Consider the following 22,215-nt stretch of genomic DNA (forward strand, 5'->3'; position numbering starts at 1 on the left):
GATTGATATTTATTAAATACATTAAATTATTTAAAAATTTCACACAGAAATTCACAGAGAACTTCATTGGTACATTCTTTTAAACATTAGAAAAACAATTTTATGCAAATACTAAGAAAGTGATAAAGGCAGATGAAGTTCCTCTTTTATTCCTAACAAAGTATGATAGGATATTACAAAAAGAAAATTATGATTACCCTCTTATGAATATAGGGGTAAAAATCCTAAGAAACATTAGCAAATAGAATCCAGAAATATGTAAAATATTACCTTAGTAAGGTTTATTTCAGCAGTGCAAGGGTGAACACATACTTGCAAATCACTACAATTTCTCACATTAATAGAAAAGGAGAAAAATATATATTCACTTTGAATTTTGAAGAAGGCAGTTTATCTAGCGAGTTCCTTGTACAATAGAAACTCTCATCAAACTGGAAATAGAAATTTCCTTAACCTTACGAGAATTTATTTTAAGAAGCTTAGAGAAAACATCATACTTAAATAACATAAGTTTAAAACTTTTCCCTCTGAGAGGAACTGCAATAGAAGGATGCCCATCAACACTTGTGTTTAACAATGAAAAAAAAAAACCAGTCATAAGTTTTAGCACAATAAGTTTTTTTAAGGAAACTCGTTAATCATTGTGAGATTTTATGAATGCAAAACCTGAAAATAGTAAACAACTATACTTTCAGAAAGACTGATGGAGCCCAGCAAGACCAGTGAATATAAGGTCAATAAAAAAAGTTTTATTTCTATTGTCAAAAAATTAGAAGTATTCCTATATGCCCATAATAGATAAAGTTTTGAAGCTATTATAAAATGTATTTTTATTTCATCTTATGAAAACTAAAAAAGTACCTACATTAAAACTTTCAATAGTGAGAAATTTTAAAGCTCCATATTATTTTCCCCATATTCTTGTATTTTTCCCACTAAGTTTGCTTCCTTTTCATTACATTATCTAACTGTGCATACTGGGACCAATGAAGCAATACCTTCTTTACTGAAGTTCTATGATAATATTGAGTCATTGAAGATTCAGGCTTAATTTGTTTTTATCTAATATGTCTTGCCTATTATGGTCCCTTTATATTTAAGAAACTTATTTTTAAATTAACTTGTAAGAAACATAGATATTGATAAAACTGATTTAAAAATCAGTAGAGAAATATCATTAAGTTTTGGCAAGTAAAACATGGTTTGTCCGTTTTGTGAGCATCTTTAAAGGAACAGTTTTGGCTTTATCTTTTCTTTTTATTACATCCCCAAATAATATGAAAAATAATAATAGGGACACATTATATAGGGCAAAGAATGAAATAATAGCAATACTGTAAATATTTTAGACTCTGTTTGAAAACCTCAATAAAATTCTACACTCACTTATAAAATTTCTAAGATACATAAATCAAGAACTTAAAACCAACAATGGAATTTAACTAACAGCAAAATCACTGGTGTCCCCAACAATTCATACACAGCCATACATATATGTGAGTTCTAGCAATCACTTCCATAATTTCACTTTTAAATTTTCCCTTGAAAGTCTTATAATCTTGATTCTCAAACCAAAAAGATCAACAAAAGATTGCAAGTCAGTATTACATGTAAACATATACAAATAAATTCTAAGTAAAATATTTGCAATCTGAATTTTGGCAATGGTATTTGAAATATGTACAAATAAAATAAACATTTTAATTTATCCCAGATACAGTTGAACATTGGAATATCAATGTAATATACTACATTCATAGATGAAGTAAAAAATATGAAAAATGTTGAAAAACTTCAACAACTTAATCATAAACTATTAGTAAAATAAGAAAAGGACATATCCTTAAAATGTTTCAAAGAATATTACAAGGATGCTCACCATTATAAGTGCTGTTACACGTTGATTTGGAATCCCCAATCATGCAGAAAGAAAAAAAAAATAGTTCTGTTTCACCTTTTCCAATCCACCTATCATTTGAAAATAATTTGGTCATCTACACTGAACTAGAAGTAATTATACGAGAAATTTTTAGTGTTAGAACGATTTCAATGAGATGATTGGAATTAAAATCTACACATAAAAACCTACTTCCCTATATACTAGTAAATCATGATAAAATATAAGTATTAACTACAAATCTAAGGTGGCTAGGCACTGATTGAGCAACATATGGGCAATATCCCTCTTATGGAAATTTTAAAATCTAACTGATTACAGAAGGCTACTTTGATATCATATAATCCAGAGACAACCCTCCTTGGTGTTTGCTATATGAATAAAAAAATCTGCACATAGATGTTTGTAGCAGTTTTATTTCTATTGTCAAAAAATTAGAAGTAATCAAGGTGCCCTTCAGTAGGCTACAGGATAAACTGTGGTACATACAGAGCAATATTATCCAGTGATGAAAGAAATGTGCTATCAAGCGATGGAAAGAGAAAAGTGAACTTAAATGTACATTGCTAAGTGAAAGAAGTTAGCCTGGAAAGGTTACACGGTGTGGGGTTTCCAACACTATGGTTTTTTAGAAAAGCAAAGCTACAGAGAATATAAAAATATCAGTGGCTTCTGTGGGCTCAATGTGAAAGGACAGAAGGATGAATAGAAGGAACACAGGGGATTTTTTTAAGGCAGTGAAACTACTTTGATATTACTTAATAGCTTTACATGACTTATACATATGTCAAAATTCATAGAAGTGCACAATGAAACTACTTTGATATTACTTAATAGCTTACACATGACTTATACATTTGTCAAGATTCATAGAAGTGCACAATGCAATGGGAGAATCCTCACCTAAACCGTGGGCTTTAGTTAATGAGTTAATAATGGGCCAGTATTGGTTCTCCAGATGGAACAAATGTACCACACTAATCCCAAAAATGTAAATAACAGGGGTAAACTATTGAGGATAAGGAGAAAGAGGAGTTATATAGTTAATTTCTCCTCTGTACTTTCTGTGTAATTTTTCTGTAAACCTAAATCTAGATCTAAAAATAGTCTATTATTAAAAAATATGTATAAGCCAGGTGTGGTGGCACACACCTGTAATCTCAGTGGCTCAGGAGGCTGAGGCAGGAGGACTGCAAGTTCAAAGGCAGCCTCAACAACTTAGGCTTTAAACAACTTAGCAAGACCCTGTCTCAAAAAATAAATAAATAAATAAAAAAGGGCTGGGGATATGGCTCGTTTGTAGGGCACTCCTGGGTAAAAATTTTTAAAAATGAAAAAAAGATGTACAGAAAATAACCATTTTCATTGCTATGGTGATACAAAATCATGAATCATGTTATCAGATCAATGTGTAAAGGCATTGCCAGTCAGAATTTCCTTTAGTAGTAGGAATGTTAAACAAATGAATTCTAAAATTTACATGCAATACAAAGAAATAAAAAACAATTTGAAGGAACAACAAGATAGGTGGCTTACCTTCCTAGATACCAAGAGTTAGTTTAAATCTATAGCAGTAACTATTATGTTATGACACAGATATAGGTAACCAGGTATAGACTTTATATATGGAAATTTTGCACCTGATAGATAATGGCATTGCAAATCTTTGGGGGTAGTGTAAGTCTTTGCAATAACAGGTTCTTTGAAATTTGATTATCCATATGAATAAAAAATGAAATAGAATCCTTATCTGAAACTATAAACAATAGAGTATATAAACTATAAACAAGTAGAGTAAATGATTGATTATATAAAATAAATCTTTAGAACCTTTCTAAGAAACCTGTGGCCTTGAGGATTTTAAAATCCTACACTTTCCACACCTAAAGCACCTGAAAGATATTGTTAAATTCAACTCACCAATTTTTTAAAAAATGTGATTCTTGGAATAATGTTAAAATAAATATGATTTTGGGTTCCTTTCTACAATTCTTGGTTAGCAGATATAAAGTCTTACAATATGAGGTGCAGGCCAGGATGTTGCACAATGGGGACTCGTTGGCTGATGTCAGGTATACAAATTAATAAACATTCTTTGTAGAGCAGTTTGGCAATACCTTGCTAGTCAAGTTTAAGATATGCATAAGCTACAAACCAAGAATTTATCTGACATTTAGTGTTTCTCAATGGGCCCTTATTGGTAAACTGGGCAAGACAAATCTATCCAGGGGGATATCTTTCAAGTCCTAATGTGCACATACAATGTGTGAGTTATCTCCTTTACCATGTCCCTTCTGACAACCAAACATCCTTCACACATTTTCAATCTCTTCTAATCAGACATCTATCTTTGACTTAAAAACTATGGGAGAAACTGGAATGTGCATCAGAAGAGTCTATGAAACTTCTTTAAGTCTCCATAGTGGTAAAATAAGGTAAGCATCTTAAGTATCATCTGAAGGAACATTAATCAATAAATTATAGATCTTCCCACAATGAAATACTATGCATCTTTTAAAATGGCTTTAATAAAACTATATTTATCATTGTGGATAAATTTCCTGACAGTAATATTGATAGAAAAGGATGTAGTAATATACCACTTATAACTGTTATAAAAAATGTTTATAATCATGAGAATTTGTTCTATGTGTATATATCACTAAATAATATTCAATAAAATACATGGGTGTAATAAATATGATTTTAAGATAAGGTTACTTCTAGCAAGGCTTGATGAGAGAATCATCAGAGATGTGCCAAGGATTTGTTTTTATTTCATGGGTTACATCACCAGTATCTGTGTGTTATAAAAACTTCCATATGTTTGTATAGTTAAAAAAGAAAAAAAAGAACAACAAAAAAAAAACTAAGTATAAAATGATGGCATCAGAAGTTCATGGGGAAATACATAACCAAAGCTGAGAGTCTTTGAGTGCAGGTCCAAGGGTCTGAAAATCATAATAGAGAGAGTCATATGGAAAATAGCAGGGTGATGTGTAAGCTAAAAGGCTTTAAAATTACTTAGAACAAGAAAAATCAGGTAAGATCAGACCTCAGAGCAGGGAATATGGTATGTAAGCCCTCTGGTTTAGTATTTAATGTTAATACAATCTTATTGGATCTTAACAAGGAATTTTTTTACCATAAAACAAGAGAAAGCAGAATGGCAAGCCTGTGATCCTTGGTGTGGTTGCAGGTTGCTACTTAGCTTTTCAAAGTGATGTGATTTCTCTAGACACAAAGTGAACCACAGGTGCTGAAGAAATTTGCATTTGTCATCTCAGAGGTTTAGTACCCATACTCTTATACTGGCTAACTTGAAAGTTGACAGAAACTATGAGCACCAGGTAATCACAGTACAATCCTCTCTCTTCCTTCCCTTACTTCTCATGAGATAAAGATAAATTTCCCAAATTATGTATTTAGTTGGATTTTTCTGTCCTGCCAGAATTCTAGATGGAGATGACTTGATTTAAAAAAAAAGGTAGAAAACATTGCTTGCTGCTCTTTCATTTGAGTTGATATTTAGATTGTGAAAGCAATTGCTGTTTCAGTTTACACTTAAGAAGAACTTGGAGAAGCACAGTTTTCATCAGTGTTACTGAACAACTGTGATATGCTCTTCAAAACTTGGCTTTTGTCATTTTGAGACACTCTTTCCTTCCTGGTGGCTCTTATTCAGATAGCATCCTGGTCGAGGTTCAATCAGACACTTTGTGGCTGGTGTTTAAAAGGTTCATTATTCTTTTTCCATTTAGGCAATTGCTAGCAGCCAGCTGGGGAGGGTGTCTGGTTTAAAACCATAATAAATGAAACTTCCATTAGGCTCCTTGACTTGGGGCTGTTTCCTGTAAAGTCCTTATCCTACCATTAGTGGTTTGGAGAAGGCTGAACCCTGTTTTGTTCATTAAGTGAAAGCTGAAGTTTATCGGATAGGGTAGCACAGGCTTCTTATTTAGATGGTGCTTCTGGTCCTGATGCTTGATGGAGTGTGGGCTACATTTTTGTTTGTATTTTTCTTTTTGTTGGGGGCGGTAACAGGAATTGAACCCAGGAGCACCCGACCACTGAGCCATATTCCCAGCCCTATTTTGTATTTTATTTAGAGACAGGGTCTCTGAGTTGCTTAGCACCTCGCTTTTGCTGAGGCTGGCTTTGAACTTGTGATCCTCCTGTCTCAGCCTCCCAAGCCGCTGGGATTACGTGACTGTGCCACTGGGCCGGGCTTTGTTTGTATTTTTAAAATTTTAAGATTTTTAATTGACACAGAGTATTCATACATACAGAGTGCAGTGTGATATTTCCATACCTGTGTACAATGTGTAATGATCAGATTAGGTAATTGGCATATCTGTCGCTTTAGACATTTATAATTTCTTTCTGTTGGGGACATCAAAATCCACATTGCTAACTGTTTTGAAATATTCAATTAATTGTTGTCAACCATCCTTATCCTGCTGAGTTATAACAGTTTGCATTATAATATGTAGCCCTCTCGGTGTTCAGAACAATAACCTGTGAACTTGTGTCTTAATATAAAATGGATCAGATAACACATTTCTTTTTAAGTATGCTTTTAATTAAGGAAACCTAGATATATTAAAATATTCAAATAATTGGATTTTTCTCCCCAGGCTTTTCTTCAAACCTAATCTTTGATTTATCTTTTTTAAGTTTTCTTTTACTCTGGAGAACACACTGTATATTGAAGGAATAGCAATTTTATGGACAAAAGAGATAGTCCAACAGTATGTTAGCTTTATCTACATCTTTAAGAACCTTATTTTTTCTGAGCACAGGTTTTTGTGTTATATGTTTGCAATTCAATATACATGGTTTTGTACTGCTTACATGCATTTGGAAATTATGGACAGAACACATTTGCAAAACTTATTAAAATAGCCCTGGTTCTGGATAAGATGGAATAAAGTAAATATCACAAGTGGATTAAGGAACACCAGAATTAAAATACCACTGAACAGGAGATGAGTCTACCATTTTTTTTTCTTCCCAGAAACAACCCACTTCTATAATAATTGCCAAAAGATCTAGAAATTTTAAAAGAAGAACAAAACAAATTTGTGGTTTAGAACTGCCACTTGAAGATACTCCCTTGTTCCATTGCTTTGGCCCCTGCAGTTTTACATTGTTAACTGCTTTTGCTGGACCAAGACTTCCAAAACTGTGAGCCCCCACATAAACTTTTTCTCTTCTAAAATTGTTCTTGTCAGGTCTTTTTGTCACAATAGTGAAAAAAGCTAACTGAAATAGAATTCCAATGGAGTCCCAGACTTACCTCTATGCTATACAGTATAAAGAAGATCCAAATGGGTCTGCATAGCTTATAAAAAGTAGACTGACACTATAATCAGAGCCCACAGAAACTAGATTGTAATTTATGTCTAGAGGCTAACCAGATCAAATGCCTCCTAAGGCAATGATATCAACATTCTCCATAAATTTAAATAAACCACAGTTTCATAAGAAAACATTGAAAATGCCCTAGGTACAATCCTTATTGACATATGAACAATGACAAAAATTTTGAATTATATGGAAGAAGGTAATCAATACATGATTATAAAAATACTGTGTAAAAGGAACTATTATATAAATGTTTTGAGTGAATAATCATGAATCCTGAAATAAACATCAATATAGAAAGTATCAATAAATAGGAGATGTGAAATAGAATCAAATGGAGATCTTAGAACTGAAAATATGATAGCCACCTCATATCTCTATCTCTTTTCCAAAAAGAATCCAATAATTTTACTATATGGATTTAATAGCAGAATGGAAATATCAGAGGGGTCTTTAAAACTGAACACAAAGCAATAAATTATCCTATCTGAATGTAATAGAGCAAAATATTGAGAAAAAATGAACAGAGATGGGTGGACTCTGGGGCAGTAACAAAAGACATACTATTTATATCATGGGAGTGTTAGAAGGAAAGGAAGAAAGTGAGTGGAGCTGAACAATTATAAAGTATTTAAAGAAATAATAGATGAAAACTTTCTATATTTGGCCAAAGACAAATTTGTAGATTTAGGAAACTAAGCTAGCTCTGAATGAAATTAATATAAAGAAACATATACTAAGACACATCCTAAACTTATCAAAACTATAAGATAAAATATTGAAAATAATAGGAGTAATGATAAATTTATAGAGACAGCAGATTCAGATGACTGAGATATCATGTCAGAAATCATGGAGGCTAAAAGGAAATGGCACCCCATTTTTAAAGTTCTAAAGCAAAAGTGCAGAATCAAATGTTCAGCTAAAATATTATTCAGGAGTTCAAGGTGAAACGGGTTTTCTCACATAAGGAAAAAATGAAAGAATTTGGAGCTAGCAGAACTACTACAAAATCAATTAATGAGATTTCTTAGATGAAAAATGGTACAAGAAGAAAATGTAGAGTATCTAGAATGGAACAAATGATAAATACAATAGGTTCTTCTTTTAAATTATAGTCAGTATAGTTCATGGCTGAAATAAACAGGCAAACATTGTCTGTGAAAATTTTCAATGTATATAGATTAATATATGACAATTTATTAATCAGACTGGAGAGCTATGTGTTATTATGGTAGGTAGAACAGTCTCTCTCCCCATTCCTATATCCATCCCCACATCCTAATCCCAGGATCCTCTGAAAATGTATTTCATGCCAAAAAAGACTTGTAGATGCAATTCAAACTATAAACTTTGAGATAGGGAGGTAGTCTATATAGTTTTCTGGTGGGCCCAATCAAACAGCATGAGTCTCAAAAAGGAAAAGGTAGCAAAATAATAAGTCAGAGTGATGTGCCATGAGAAGGACTTCAGCTGCTATTTCTAGCTCTGTGGATGGAGGGATGGACCATGAATCAAGGAATGTGGGCAGCCTCTGAAAGCTGAAAACTGCCCTTGGCTGACATTCAGCAACATTGTGGACCTTGGTCCTCACAGCCAGGAATGGAATTCTGCCTAGGAATGGAATATCTAGGAACTGAACTCTCCTTCAGAGCCTCCAGGAAGGAATGCAGCCTTCACAGCACCTTGATTTTTAGCCCACTGAGAACTGTTTTGACTTCTGAACTCTAGAACCGAAAGATAATTTATCTTGTTACACCGTTAAGTTTCTCATTAATTTTTATGATAGCAATAGAAAACAAATGCAAGTGGTCTTATTTATTCCAATTAAAGTATCAAAATATTCTCAGTAGGGTGTGAAAAGCTAACGAAGCCTGTTGTAACCCATACAGCAACCCCTAAAAAAATGTGTGCAAAGAAGTACAGTCAAAATTACAATTGACAAAACGGAACAATAAGAAAAAGTTCAGATAACCCCCAAGAATGTAGGAAAAGGAGAAACAGAAGAATGAAAAACAAAGGAACAAATGGGAAGCAAAGAGTAAAATAGGCCCCAAAACAAATAAATCAGTTGTAATGTTAAATATAAATGGTCTAAAGAAACCAACTAAAAGATAGAGATAGTTAGGTCATTTTATGTAATTTGTCTAACTATGTACTTTCTGTAAGATATAGGTAATGGTATGGGTAGCTCAAAGGCAAAAGGTGGAAAACTACCACAGAGATACAAATTAAAAGAAAACTGGAATGGGTATATTAAAATAATACAAGACAAACTTCAAGACACAGAAAATTTTGAGGAAGAAAGACAGGTAATGCACATTGGCCAAAGGGTCAGTTCAGCAAGACACATAATTGTTCTCAATGTGTACACAACTAACCACAGAGCTTCAAAATACAGAAGAAAAAACTATATAAATAAAAGGAGAAATAGACAAATATATAGTTGTAGTTAAAAAATATTAACTCTCTTCTCTCAGTAGTAGAAGTAATAGTCAAAAATCCTCAAGGATGTAGTAGAACGGAACCATCTAGGGACTAGATGAAATGGACATTTATGGAACTTTACCCAACAGTAATTGTAGGTCATATGGAGCAGTCTTAGATAGGCCACAGTCTGGGTCACAAATCAAACCTTAACAAACTTGAAATAATAGAAATCATATGTAAAATGTGTTTTCTGAGGTTAAGCTAGAAATTAGTGAAAATATATCTGAGGACTCTCCAAATATTTGGAAAGTAACACTTTATTTTTGACTAAAACCTAGTTCAAAAAGGAAGGTTCAAGAAAAACTTAAAAATGTTGCTTCCATTCCCAGATTTCCAAGGAATCTCTATACTGCCTTCCATATTGGCTGCATCAATTTGTAGTCCCACCAGCAATGTATGAGTGTACCTTTTCCCCCCACATCCTTGCCAACACTTATTGTTGTTTGTCTTCATAATAGCTGCCATTCTGACTGGAGTGAGATGATATCTTAGAGTAGTTTTGATTTGCATTTCTCTAATTGCTAGAGATAATGAACATTTTTTTCATATACTTGTTGATTGATTGTATATTGTCTTCTGGGAAGTGTCTGTTCGGGTCCTTGGTCCATTTGTTGATAGGGTTATTTGTTTTTTGGTCCTTAGCTTTTTGAGTTCTTTATATACCCTATAGATGAGTGCTGTATCTGATGTGTGAGGGGGAAAGATTTGCTCCCAGGATGTAGGCTTTTTGTTCACCTCACAGATTGTTTCTTTTGCTGAGAAGGAACTTTTTAGTTTGATTCCATCCCATTTATTGATTCTTGGTTTTAATTCTTGCACTTTAGTACTCTTATTAAGGAAGGTGAGGCCTAATCCCACATGATGAAGATTAGGGCCTACTTTTCCTTCTATTAGACACAGAGTTTCTGACCCAGCTATACATCTCCTCAGTCTATACCCAATGGACTTAAAAATAGCACACTACAGGGACACAGCCACATCAATGTTTATTGCAGCACAATTCACGATAGCGAAACTGTGGAGCCAACCTAGATGCCCTTCAGTGAATGAATGGATAAAAAGTGGCGTATATACACAATGGAATTTTACTCAGCAATAAAAGAGAATAAAATCATAGCATTTGCAGGTAAATGGATGGCATTGGAGAAGATAATACTAAGTGAAGTTAGCCAATCCCCAAAAAACTAATGTCAAATGTTTTCTCTGATATAAGCAGGCTGACTCATAATGGGGTAGGGATGGGGAGCATGGGAGGAATAGATAAATTGTAGATAGGGAAGAGGGGTGGGAGGGTAAGGAAGGGGCCAGGGGATTAGCAAGGATGATGGAATGTGTTAGACATCATATTCCGAAGTACATGTATGAAGACACAAATTGGGTGTCAACATACTTTATATACAAACAGAGATATGAAAAATTGTGGTATATATGTGTAGTAAGAATTGTAATGCATTCTGCTGTCATTTTTTTAAAATCAATTTAAAAAGTTCCTTGTACTATATCTAAGTTGCTCTATATAATATTGGAGACACAAACATGCAAGAAGGAATAAAAAATGAGCTAAATCAAGAAAAGGAAAAACTTAAAAATGAAAGTGGAAATATTATATCCTTACAGGTAATACATGGCTCAAAGAGGAAGTTTCAAGTAAATTAGACAAGTTTTTGATCTAGATGAAAATACCATATAGCACAATTTATGGAATGCAGCTAATATGTAGTTTTAAACTTTATTTTCAAAATGAAGAAAGGGCTCAGATCAATCATTTGAAACCAGTGGTTGACAAACTTTCTTGGTAAATGTTCATATGGTATATATTTAAGCTTTGAAGCATATAATAAGTGTTAAACTGTGCCATTGAAGTACAAAAGAAGCTATGGCCAATGTGTAAGCTGATGGGTGTGGCTATATTCATTAAAAGTTTATGTGCAAAAACAGGTGGTTTTGTGGATCTTATCTGCTGGGCTATAGTTTTTCACCTTTTGAATTTAGCTACCACCTTAAAGTCAAAAGAGAAAATGAAGCCAATGTCAAGCAGAAGAAAGGAAGTCATAAAGTCATAAGCAAACATGTATGATGTTGAAAATAGTGAAATAATTAAAGCAAAACTTTTTTCTTGGGGGAAAAAGTCAATAAATTGATAAAAGGCTAACATCTTAATTAATAATGGAAGGTTGAATGCATTCTCTTCAAGATCAGAGAAATTATAAGAACTTTCACTCTCATTTACAGGAAGTCTTTAAGCAGTTTAATAAGGCAAAAAAATGAAGGTTTATCATATAAAATGGAAGAAATAAAAATATCCGCATTTACAGAAAACATGTTTTTTTCAAGATAGAATAGCCAAAGGAATCTAATAAAAATTATAAAACTAAGTAGATTTAGCAAGTTAAAAAAATTCAAGGTTATGGGCTGGGGTTGTAGCTCAGTGGTAGGGTATTTATCTAGCACGTGTGAGGCACTGAGTTCTATCCTCAGCACCACATGAAAATAAATAAATAAAAAAGATATTGTATATATCTACAACAACAAAATATTTTTTAAAAAAGGATTCAAGGTCAGCACACAGAATTCAATTGTATTTCTCTACATTAGCATTGTACAATTGAAAATAATAATGAAAAAAATATGCTCTCATTTCAACAAAAATGAAATACTTGTAAGTCTAATAAAACATACTGGATATGTATGCTCACTCCAGAATATACTGATGAGAGAAACCAAAGGAGATCTAAATACATAGCAATACAATATACTTATATTGGAAGACTTAACCTAGTAAACATGTCAGTACTTCCCAAACTCATCTGTAGGTTAATACAATGCAATAAAAATCTAGCAGGATTTTCTTTGGCATATATAGATGAAATTATTCTAAAATTTATACAGAAGTACAGAAGAACTAGAGTAGATAAGCAAGGTAGGGAGATAATGAATTTAGAAGAGTTGCACTTCCTGATTTTAAGACTAGCATGTCACAGTAATCAAAACAAGATAGCACTGAAAAACTGATAGCCACATGGATTCCTAGAACAGAATAGACCCAAAGAACACGCCCACATTAATGTGGCATTTGATGTTCAGGATAATGCAAATTAATTCAGTGGAAAAATGAGGCAATGATATTAGAAAAAATTGCCAGCCATATGTTAAAGAGGAACTTTGATGAAACCATAAACCTTATGTAGAAACTCCCACAAAATAGATCATAAATCCCAATGTAAAAGGTACAACTATAAAATTATTAGTAGAAAATGAGGGAAACTTTTGTTAACTGGAGTTAAGCAATAAGTTTGGAGACATGACTGACCCAGAAAGTATTTTCCATAAAAGAAAAAATAGTATCTGCTAACCTTCATCAAGCTTTAAAACTGAAAATTAAAAACCAAAATTTGATCATAAGACACCATTAAAATAAAAAAAGTCAATCTATAAAATGGTAAATATTTACAAGTTATGTGTTCAAGGAAGGCCTGCTGAGAGCCATGGCCGAGTCTCTATGGCCCCTGGCATTTTGCCAGGGGCCATCCTGACTTGTTTACAGACTCTAACAAAGGCCTTGTACCCAAAATATATCAGTACAAAGAAATCGAGCAGCCCAATTTTAAAAAATTGGGTAAAAGTCTGGTAGTTTGCTAAACTACACATAAAAATAGCAAATAAATACATAAAAAGGTTTCCATTATCACACCCCTTAGAAAAGTGAAAATTAAACATCTGAAATCTACAGCTGTTTTATTTTTAGGAGCTCAAAACTGGAAACCATTCATATGTCCATTAAGGTATAATAGATAAATTCTGATACACTCAGACCATGGGATACTCTCAGCAGTGAAGAATATTCATCAATGACTGACTCCTGCACCAACTTGGGTGATTCTCAAGGGTCTTATGTTGAGCAAAAAAAACTGTTTTTTTTTATTATTCTATTTATAAAACATTTTCAAAAAGATTGAATTATAATGATGAGGAAGAGATCAGTGATTATTGGATGGGGGATTCTGAGGTGGGTATAACTCTAAGGGGAAGATCCTTCTCCTTATTGTGATGGTTATAAACAAATCTTTATGTGTGCTAAAGTTACAAAACTATACATGAAAGGGAAGAAATGCCTATTTTCCTTTAAGGTGATTTAAAAAATAAAAAAATACATAATATATATATTTATTAAATTAAGATGATGAAACTGTTGTCTCCAGCATCCAGTGATCCTAAGCATATCCCTGCTTCCACCTGGACTAGCTCTTGAAAATGTTGCAATGTTCCAATATTGTATCCATTTCTACCAATTCCCCCTGATCCCCCAAAAGAGATGGAGGCTATGTATTTCACTGGGACCATTTACATGGAAAAACAATGTTTTCACACAGAGAACGCATTCTTCAGAGATGCTTTTTGTTCATTTCAACCTTTTCTGTTTTCCATCACATTATTTGTTGTTGTTGTGTTTCTTGGAGATTGAAAACCTCCCCATTGTGTGAGAGGTTATTTCTTCTCAGCCTTTCCATAAAATAATCAGGTTTCCCTCATTTCCTCTGAAGGGGAATGCAAGCATCTCTGGAAGTTGGATAGGTAACCTTGAGTCTGTGCAATATTCAGCAAGGAAATTCTTGGGACTTGGGTTCACTTTATTTGGTAGAAGCCAGGAATAAGCATTTTGAAAACACACTCTTGATAAGTCTGTGTCAGGAGGTGCAGGGACAATCTCTGAAATCATGTGGGATTTGAACCGGGGGGATATCTGTGTGCCTGCCTCTGTCTTTGACTCTCACTCTCATTACTTGTCTGAAATCCATAATCCTCTACTTGACTGTTTTACACATCACAGTGTTTCATCATATTCTGTCACATGAGTGAGTCTTGAGCATTGCTACACCTGTCAAAGTTTCCATCTTTTGTTCCTTGTCACCTGAAGTGTACTCTGTTTCTCCCACCCATGTGCTGTTGTCTTTGTGGTCAGAGACTTCATAGCACATGTGTTATAAGCAACCCTAATCCCATTGTTCTTGCTCACCTGTGACTGGCTACCCTCTCATTTTTATATTTCTAATACATGTTACTTTCATTACAACCTTTTAGTTACTTAAATTGTTGTTTTTTCCTCTGCATTCACTTTTTAGTTGATCAGAATAATGTTTCTTTTGGTCAAAAACTATCTGGTTGAAATTAGCTTGGAATTTGTATAAATTCTTTTGCTCAGAGCTTTTATTTGTATTCTTTTGTTTCTCATTCCTAGGATATTTTTCTCAAGACTGTGATGGGTGTCCTGGGACCTTTATGGTGCCTGTCATATGGTGAATGTACCAGATATATCTGTTGGCTTGGCTTTTTCCTTTCTCAGAGTCCTCTCCTGTGTTAGGTAGTGTGCTATATCTCCCACCTCCATTGCATGCTAATTGAAGGAAAATATTTATAAGTAAACATAGAAACCATGCACCTTAGCATATCTGCAAGGTACAATACATGACTTGGATAATGTATTTGTGTTTTGCTAATGTGAAATACAAGTTTCTGTTTAGAATAAATTTTTCAATGTCAGCAAAATGTCATAAAATATTTTGAATATTTAAAGTCAGAATAATCCACTATGAAGTAGTTAATAAAAATAGCTAAAATTGTATTAAACACTTATTTATGATAAGCAGTGTTCTTATCTGAATGAATTCATTCAGTTCTTACCACAGTCCCGGAAATACTTAGTATTAAGTTAATCTATGAAGTAGGAACAATAATGAGATATAGAGCTCTTATGTAACTTGACTAAGTTATCTAAAGTAGGCATAATGACAATAGTGATAATGATTAAAAAAAAAAAAAAAGCTTTCCTTGGCTGAACATGTTAATTCAGCAGATACTATGATTTATGCTTATCGTTTTATCTGTAAACTAGGTAATCTAATTCTCAAGCTATAGGTGATAAAACTTGGCCTTAGTGAGGTTACTTGCTCTCAAACATCTCAGTAGAATATAACAAAGCAGAGAAGAATTCTAACCTGGAATTGGTCTCTAGAGCCCAATACCTTGATTCCAGCATTGCCCGGTTCTCACTGAAGGAACTGAGTTCATCTTGTACTGATGGTCATTGTAGAGAATAATGTCCTGACTTTCACCAGGCAAATGGCCATAGGAACCCTGATGTGTGGACTCACTGGCCTTTTCTTTTCAATGATTCAGTATCTTCTCCTTAACTCAGTTGGATAGGAGAACAAAAAACATTGAGTTCTTGATTTTAGAAAAATCTGTTTTGTGGAGACTCCTGACTTCTCTTTCTCAGCCAAATGTGGCAAAGTCATTATAGGGCAGGTCCCAGTGGCCTGGCCAGATCTTTTCACATTGAAACGATTTATGATGAGCCATTTGGCACATAAAATAAGGTTATTTTTCCAAATTTGATTTTGATTTGATCTCTGCTAAATTTGACCTGTCATCTCTGAAGCCCTACTTTTGGACAGCAGCATTTACCACCCTTTGTGATGGCATATTTATTTGTGAAGCCTTTTTATTGTTCACATCCAATTGTTGGTGAGAATCACTTTTCTCCCCCCTCATGTCCTCAGACTGAGTTTCTGAGGCTTGCTCTTGTGAGGGTTCCAGTGTAGAAGTTTTGCCAGTTATGGATGAAGACAGAACTCCCACTTTTTTACAAATGTTTTTCTCTCTAGTCGCTCATTTTTTGTTGTTGTTGTTGTTATATATTTTAAAGATGCTAGGCAGAATCCAATTTGGTGTGAGCATATTTTTGTCCTTCAAAACACATACTTGACTCTGGAGAGGAAGATGGCATGTTTAAAGTGACCGCTGGTGACCAGACTGCTAGTCTGCTACCTGTTTTTACCAATGAAGTTTTATTAGAGCACAGCCCTGTTCTTTCATGTAGGTGATGTTTATGTCATCTTGGAGGTCACAAGTGCAGAGGTGAGAAGTTGCAGCACATAGTACCTGTCCACAAAGTGTAAAAATATTTAATAAGTGGCCCACAAGGGAAGCTGTTGGCTGACCCTGATTTAAAGGGAGTCCCCTGCCCCTAATCATGCTGATGAACTGCCCCTTGCACTGTTCTAGTAATTGTCTTTAGCTTTGCTTTTACAGGAAAGGGAATAAACAGTGGTCTTCCTAGGAAGCTTTCTTTTGGATCAACTTGACTGCCTCATTCACTGCTTCCAACTTTTCTATCATGGCTCTGATAAAAATCTTAAAAAGTTCTTTCTTAAAAGTTCTTTCTATTCCCAGTGTACAACTATAACATGCTAATAAAAAGAATATTAGAAGAAAAATGCTTTTCCTGGCATTTGTAGAAGTTATGATTGAATTTTTGAATCTTGATCACTCAGAAGATAGCATGGGATTTCTGAGTCTTTTCCCACTTGATGTGCCCTGAACCCACCGAGAAGGCTCATGTTTTCTCTTTATGTTCTCTTTTATAGGAGTCACCGAAGTTGTTTTCAATAGAGGCACACTCTTTTGAAGAGTGAATTCTTTTGTTCTTCATGCAACCATGGATCTGGATAAACCATCTGTCTGGGACTCATTAAAACAGCGGACCAGGCCATTGCTAATCAATTTGAGCAAGAAGAAGGTAAAGAAGAATCCAAACAAGCCCTTAGACTTAAGGGCAAGCCACCATTTGGACCGCAGGCTCAGCCTCTCTGTTCCTGACCTCCTAGAGGCTGAGGACTTGGTTCCAGAGGGTCGACCCTACTCAGGTCCCCAGTCGTCCTACACCTCGGTTCCCAGCAGCCTATCCACTGCAGGGATCATTCCCAAAAGTAGTAGCAGCTCTTTGAAACAGTCTGAAGAAGAACTGGACTGGAGCCAGGAAGAAGGAAGCCATCTCCATGCCGTGGAAACAGACTCAGAGGAGGTTTACTCCTCTCCCGCTGAGGACCATCGGGCCTCCAGCCAGGGCATCTTTGAGTTCCAGAAACCTCCTCTCAGAGTGGATGCACAAGAAGAGCCTGAGGTGAGACCAGGGCTTGCACTTTCCAGTTTCATTTCCTTCTTTTCCTTTTTAAAATGTATTCTGTGCCCTTGGAAAATTTGGTCAGGGGTCATTTTTTGTGGTTAGCTTGGATAAGGAGAATGTCATTTACAAGAATTCAAATTAATGTAATATCGATTGCACCCAGGGTTCCCATTAGTTTCAAGTTGACCTCTAAGTATTTAAAAACTGTTACAAACAGCCTCTCTAAGACATTTTAAGACATTAAATGCTCTATTGAATGAGTTTTTTTTTCCAATCCCTGGCAAACAAATGAGGACTTTAACTTCCATTTAACTTTTTGTTTAAATGTCTCTGTCAGTTAGTCTGTCTGTCTCTTTTTTAATAGACAAATCATGTACATTAGTGTGCCTAAGAAATTTATGACGGTGTGTCTCCCTTTGACTTTGACAGGGTTGGGTCTTCCTTCTATGTGTGAGGTTATGTAAGTATGTGTATATGAGCAGCTTTGCTTGCATTCTCTAAAAATAAATTAAGAAATAAGTGATTCAGCTTTAGTATTTCAACAAGGTTAGTCAGTCAAATGTAATTATGAGACAAAGCTAGTATTTATATGATGGATTTAATTTTAAGTCCTATCACCATCCAGTTACCAAATCATGATTTGAATAATGAATGTAATCAGAAGTTTTTATTTTTTTAAATTCCTGCAGTAATGGCAGTAAAGTATATTTCAGTGTTAAAGTAAGAAAGTTAACTGTTTCTCTATTCCAGGTTACTGTTAGAATTGAACAGAAAACTATTTAACTGGGATTTGGGGTTTATTATTCAAATAAAAGTCTATTGATTATTAAATTTATTTAGGTCTTTCAGGGGGGTGGGTAATGGGATCATGAAGGCTCAGAAGATTGTGTGGCTGTATTCTTTTGGATACTTTACTATGTTAGGGTACCACTACTCAGTAAATTACTTAACTGTATTTTTCTTGAACATTAACATTTATGAAATCTTTTTTGTAAAACTTACTCTTGTATGCAAATTTAAATTATGTGTTTCCACTAAACAAAATGCAGAGTTTGTGAATTACTAAATTATTTCAGTATGGTGAGGTAACATGTTGAACTCTATACTGAAATTAATCTTCATTATCTTTTTACTTATTATCCAATAAGCAAAAATAAGTGGACTTCTTGGCTTTGATATACTTAAGTTTCCAGTTAGAAGGATTTTTAAATTAACTGCAATCAAACTGAGCACTGTGGAACTGTTTTCCCCTTTGTTTGAATGTGTGTAGGTATTTGAATGCTGCCTAGACTAGGTGCTATAAATGGAGAGCTTGGAAGTGGAGGTGGGTGAGAAGGTGACTGTGCTCAAGCTATGAGCTTTGGGGAGACAGCCTTGCACAACACAGCCTGAGGCAATCAGATATTAGAGCTATTCTTGCAAAGCTTCTAAGTCTGATCCCCTAGCAGCTTAGTGGAGTGGGGGGGAATCAATGTGTGGGGGATGGGCACATATCATGTTGAGGCAGTGTCCGGGTTGGCAGAGGATAGCTCATTAGCCAAGCCAGGAAATGTGACCAACACAGACCTGAAGTGTGGCTGTGTGCTTTTGGCTATTTGTCCTATCTGGTAAAGAGGCTTCTTAGGAAGCTTTCTGGAAGTGAGGGAGGAAGGATGGTTAGTGGGTGTTGGCTGTTTGCTCACAGGCTAAATACAGAAATCCTGAAATAAGAAGAGTCCTTCAAGAATAGTTTATTCTGGATCATTTGATTTTTCTGTTTTAATTTGGCCATTTTTTTAAAAAAGTATCATTCTTAAAAAAGAATCTTTTACTTCCCTTCTACAGTTATAGGAGATAGGAGATAGAGACTAGTATCAATTATTTTACCTAATATTGTGGTTCTCATCACTTAAGTGTCATTTATCTGCTGGTTTCATTTTTTTTTTCTGCAGAGGATAGAGGGACTGAGCTGCAGCTAATCACCCCTAGGATTACCTGCAGTCAAGTGTATAGCTCTGTCCACCCTCCCCTCCTCCCCTGCTTCTCTCTCTACTACTGTTTATACTGTGTGGGCCTCTCCCACTACCTAAGGATCCAGAGTTTATCAACTGGTAGAGAAGCACTATACCCCTAATTATCTTCTCTACTAGGATGGGTTAATGTAGAGAATGGGCATGACCGGGAGAGAATCCTCTAATTTGCCTTCTGTATCCAAGGCTTAGCTTCATACCTAACAGGCAGTCTGAGCTCAACCAGCACTTGTTTAATGTAAACACTAATCATGGAAATATGTATACTCACATGAATAGAATTTTTGTTAGTGTTTTTGTCATGAATTTTCTCTAGGATTTAATTGAATCAACCTTTTGTTAATATATAAATTTTCATTTAGAAATGAAATCTCCTTTAATATGATGGTAAGTGAACTTACAAAGAAGTTTAGGCAGGTGTAGCTGCCCTAGCCCAAGCCTGATGCTAATCTAAAATCTGATTTTTTTTCCTGCTTTTTAAAATACAGAAGTCCTACTGAATTCATGTCATCTGAGAGTCTTGAAGTCAGTTAGTCTGTATCTTGGATCTGCACATCTGTTTCTCATGAATAGCCTAAGGCTTTCTACAACTTTAATGGAATGGGGGAAGAAAGGAGGAGGAAGGAAGGGGTTGGCATGTGACCAATCTGGTGTACAGCAAGGACAATCAGAGGCTTGCCAGATATCCTTGGTGTAACTTATTTTGTTTGTAGCTTTCCAGAGGGGATGAGGCAAAGGACATCTGTGGTCTGAGGGACCCATTAGAGAGTTGTCTCACTTGTTTTGTGCCAGTGCTGGTTTGGTGCCAGGTTGAACCTACAGCAATGGGATAGGACCTCGATTATCAGTCATGTCTGAATTCCACAGTTACTCTCCAGTCCTGCCATTGTCGGCACAAGAAGTGAAATATTGGTTTATGGTTATGGGGAAATGGAATGAGGAGACCAAGTAGGAAAGTGGAGATGCAGTGAAAGGGAGATGGGATGTTGGGGTGTACAAGAGACGTGCAGCCTCAAGTTGCCAGTGCAGGGGTTCAAACCGGTCATTAAATGGAGAAAGCAGACTTAGGAGAAAGGATGTAGTGGCTGAAGAGGACCCTGCCAGACCCCCCTCTTGAACCCCAGATTTTTATTGTTTGTATATCCCCCAGAAACTTTGAGATAATTTTCTGTCAAAACAATTGACACTTCCCTGAAATGTTCCCCCAGATACAGACAATTGTTTCTCGCAACTTTGTCATCACAATGTTGTGCTCAATCCCAAGTCCTGTGAACGACAGGGGAGTATCTTTTTCTTTCCCCTCTTTTCACACTTTATGAAGCCTTCATTTATCCATCTCCCATCTGCTTCTTCCTCCTTTTCACCCTTCATCTTCCCTTACAGAAATCCCTTTCATCCTCCCAGGCCAAGGTAACCTCTTCCTTTTCTCTGGTGCTTTTCCCAACTCTGCAAACAGTAGCCTCACCTGCTTTCATTTTCACAGCATGCTGCTTTTCCTGTCACTCAACACTAGCCTCAGTCTTTGTGTAGAAAGTGGTAGAGAGAGGAAGGGTTGACCACGTGGAGAGGAAGTGAATTGGTGCTGGGCAAGGATGATGTTGGGTAAGGGCATCACTGACTTTGAGAAGATCACTCTGCTCCAAGACCTGGGTCAACTGTCTAGTGGACAGCTGCTTTGAGGACTGACTCATACTAACCAATTGGTCATGACACCTCTCTACCATTAGCTATCACAAGTAATTTGCAATGAGAATGAAATACTGGGTAGCCACTAAGGTTCCTTTTGATGTAAACAGCTCTTTCTTTATTGTTGTGAAGGCCCTTTGGAAGTCAAATTGTAACCAAAGTCAACTTTATTAATTGGTTGTCTCAGGGCCTGGACATGTTTCCCCAGTGCCAGTCTTTATGAGAAGTCACTTTAGAGTCAGGAGGCTGGTGCAAGTGAATCTCTGCAAGGAGGGTGGGTGAGTTCTGTGAATGGCATTTGGTGAAGTTTGTCTCACAATGAGGATTGAGCTAATGATGAGAACGGGACATCCTCACACCCCACCTCAAGGCCACCTTCCTTCTGCTTTACAGGTGACCCAGCTAGCTAACAGAGTTCATTCAGACTCAAAGTTCTGCTTCTCACTGAGCACATCTAAACTTTTACCCAGGCTTCTCTGCATGGTCACTCTTTTTCTGATTGACACACTGTTTCATTGATTATATATTATCACTTTCTGTCATGCTGATGCCTTATCAGGGTGAACTGGTATTCACATTATCTCCTTTATGTGACTTTGTACATCTGGGCTTCGATGGACAAAGAATGGTTGCTATGGACTGAATTGAGCCATCCCCAATTCACATGTTGCAGTTCTAGCCCCCACCCCCCACCATGCAACTGTAGTGGAGATATGGCCTTTAAGAGGTGATTTAGGTTAAATGAGATCATAAGTTTGGGACGCTGATCTAACAGAAGTGATGTATTTATTGAAGATACCCCT

General features: G+C 35.4%; 1 protein-coding gene across 1 annotated transcript in view; it reads left to right on the top strand.

Annotated features, from left to right (window-relative positions):
- Positions 1–22,215, top strand: part of Mctp2 (multiple C2 and transmembrane domain containing 2) — a 221,373-nt gene that overhangs the window by 41,041 nt on the left and 158,117 nt on the right. Inside the window, exon 2 of the mRNA XM_027956122.2 lies at positions 17,179–17,714. Within this exon, the coding sequence (XP_027811923.1) occupies positions 17,250–17,714 (465 nt within the window). The 5' untranslated portion in view covers positions 17,179–17,249. The remainder of the gene's footprint in view (positions 1–17,178; positions 17,715–22,215) is intronic.

This window comes from Marmota flaviventris, chromosome 2, assembly GCF_047511675.1.
Source record: "Marmota flaviventris isolate mMarFla1 chromosome 2, mMarFla1.hap1, whole genome shotgun sequence".
NCBI classification, from domain to species: Eukaryota; Metazoa; Chordata; class Mammalia; order Rodentia; family Sciuridae; genus Marmota; species Marmota flaviventris.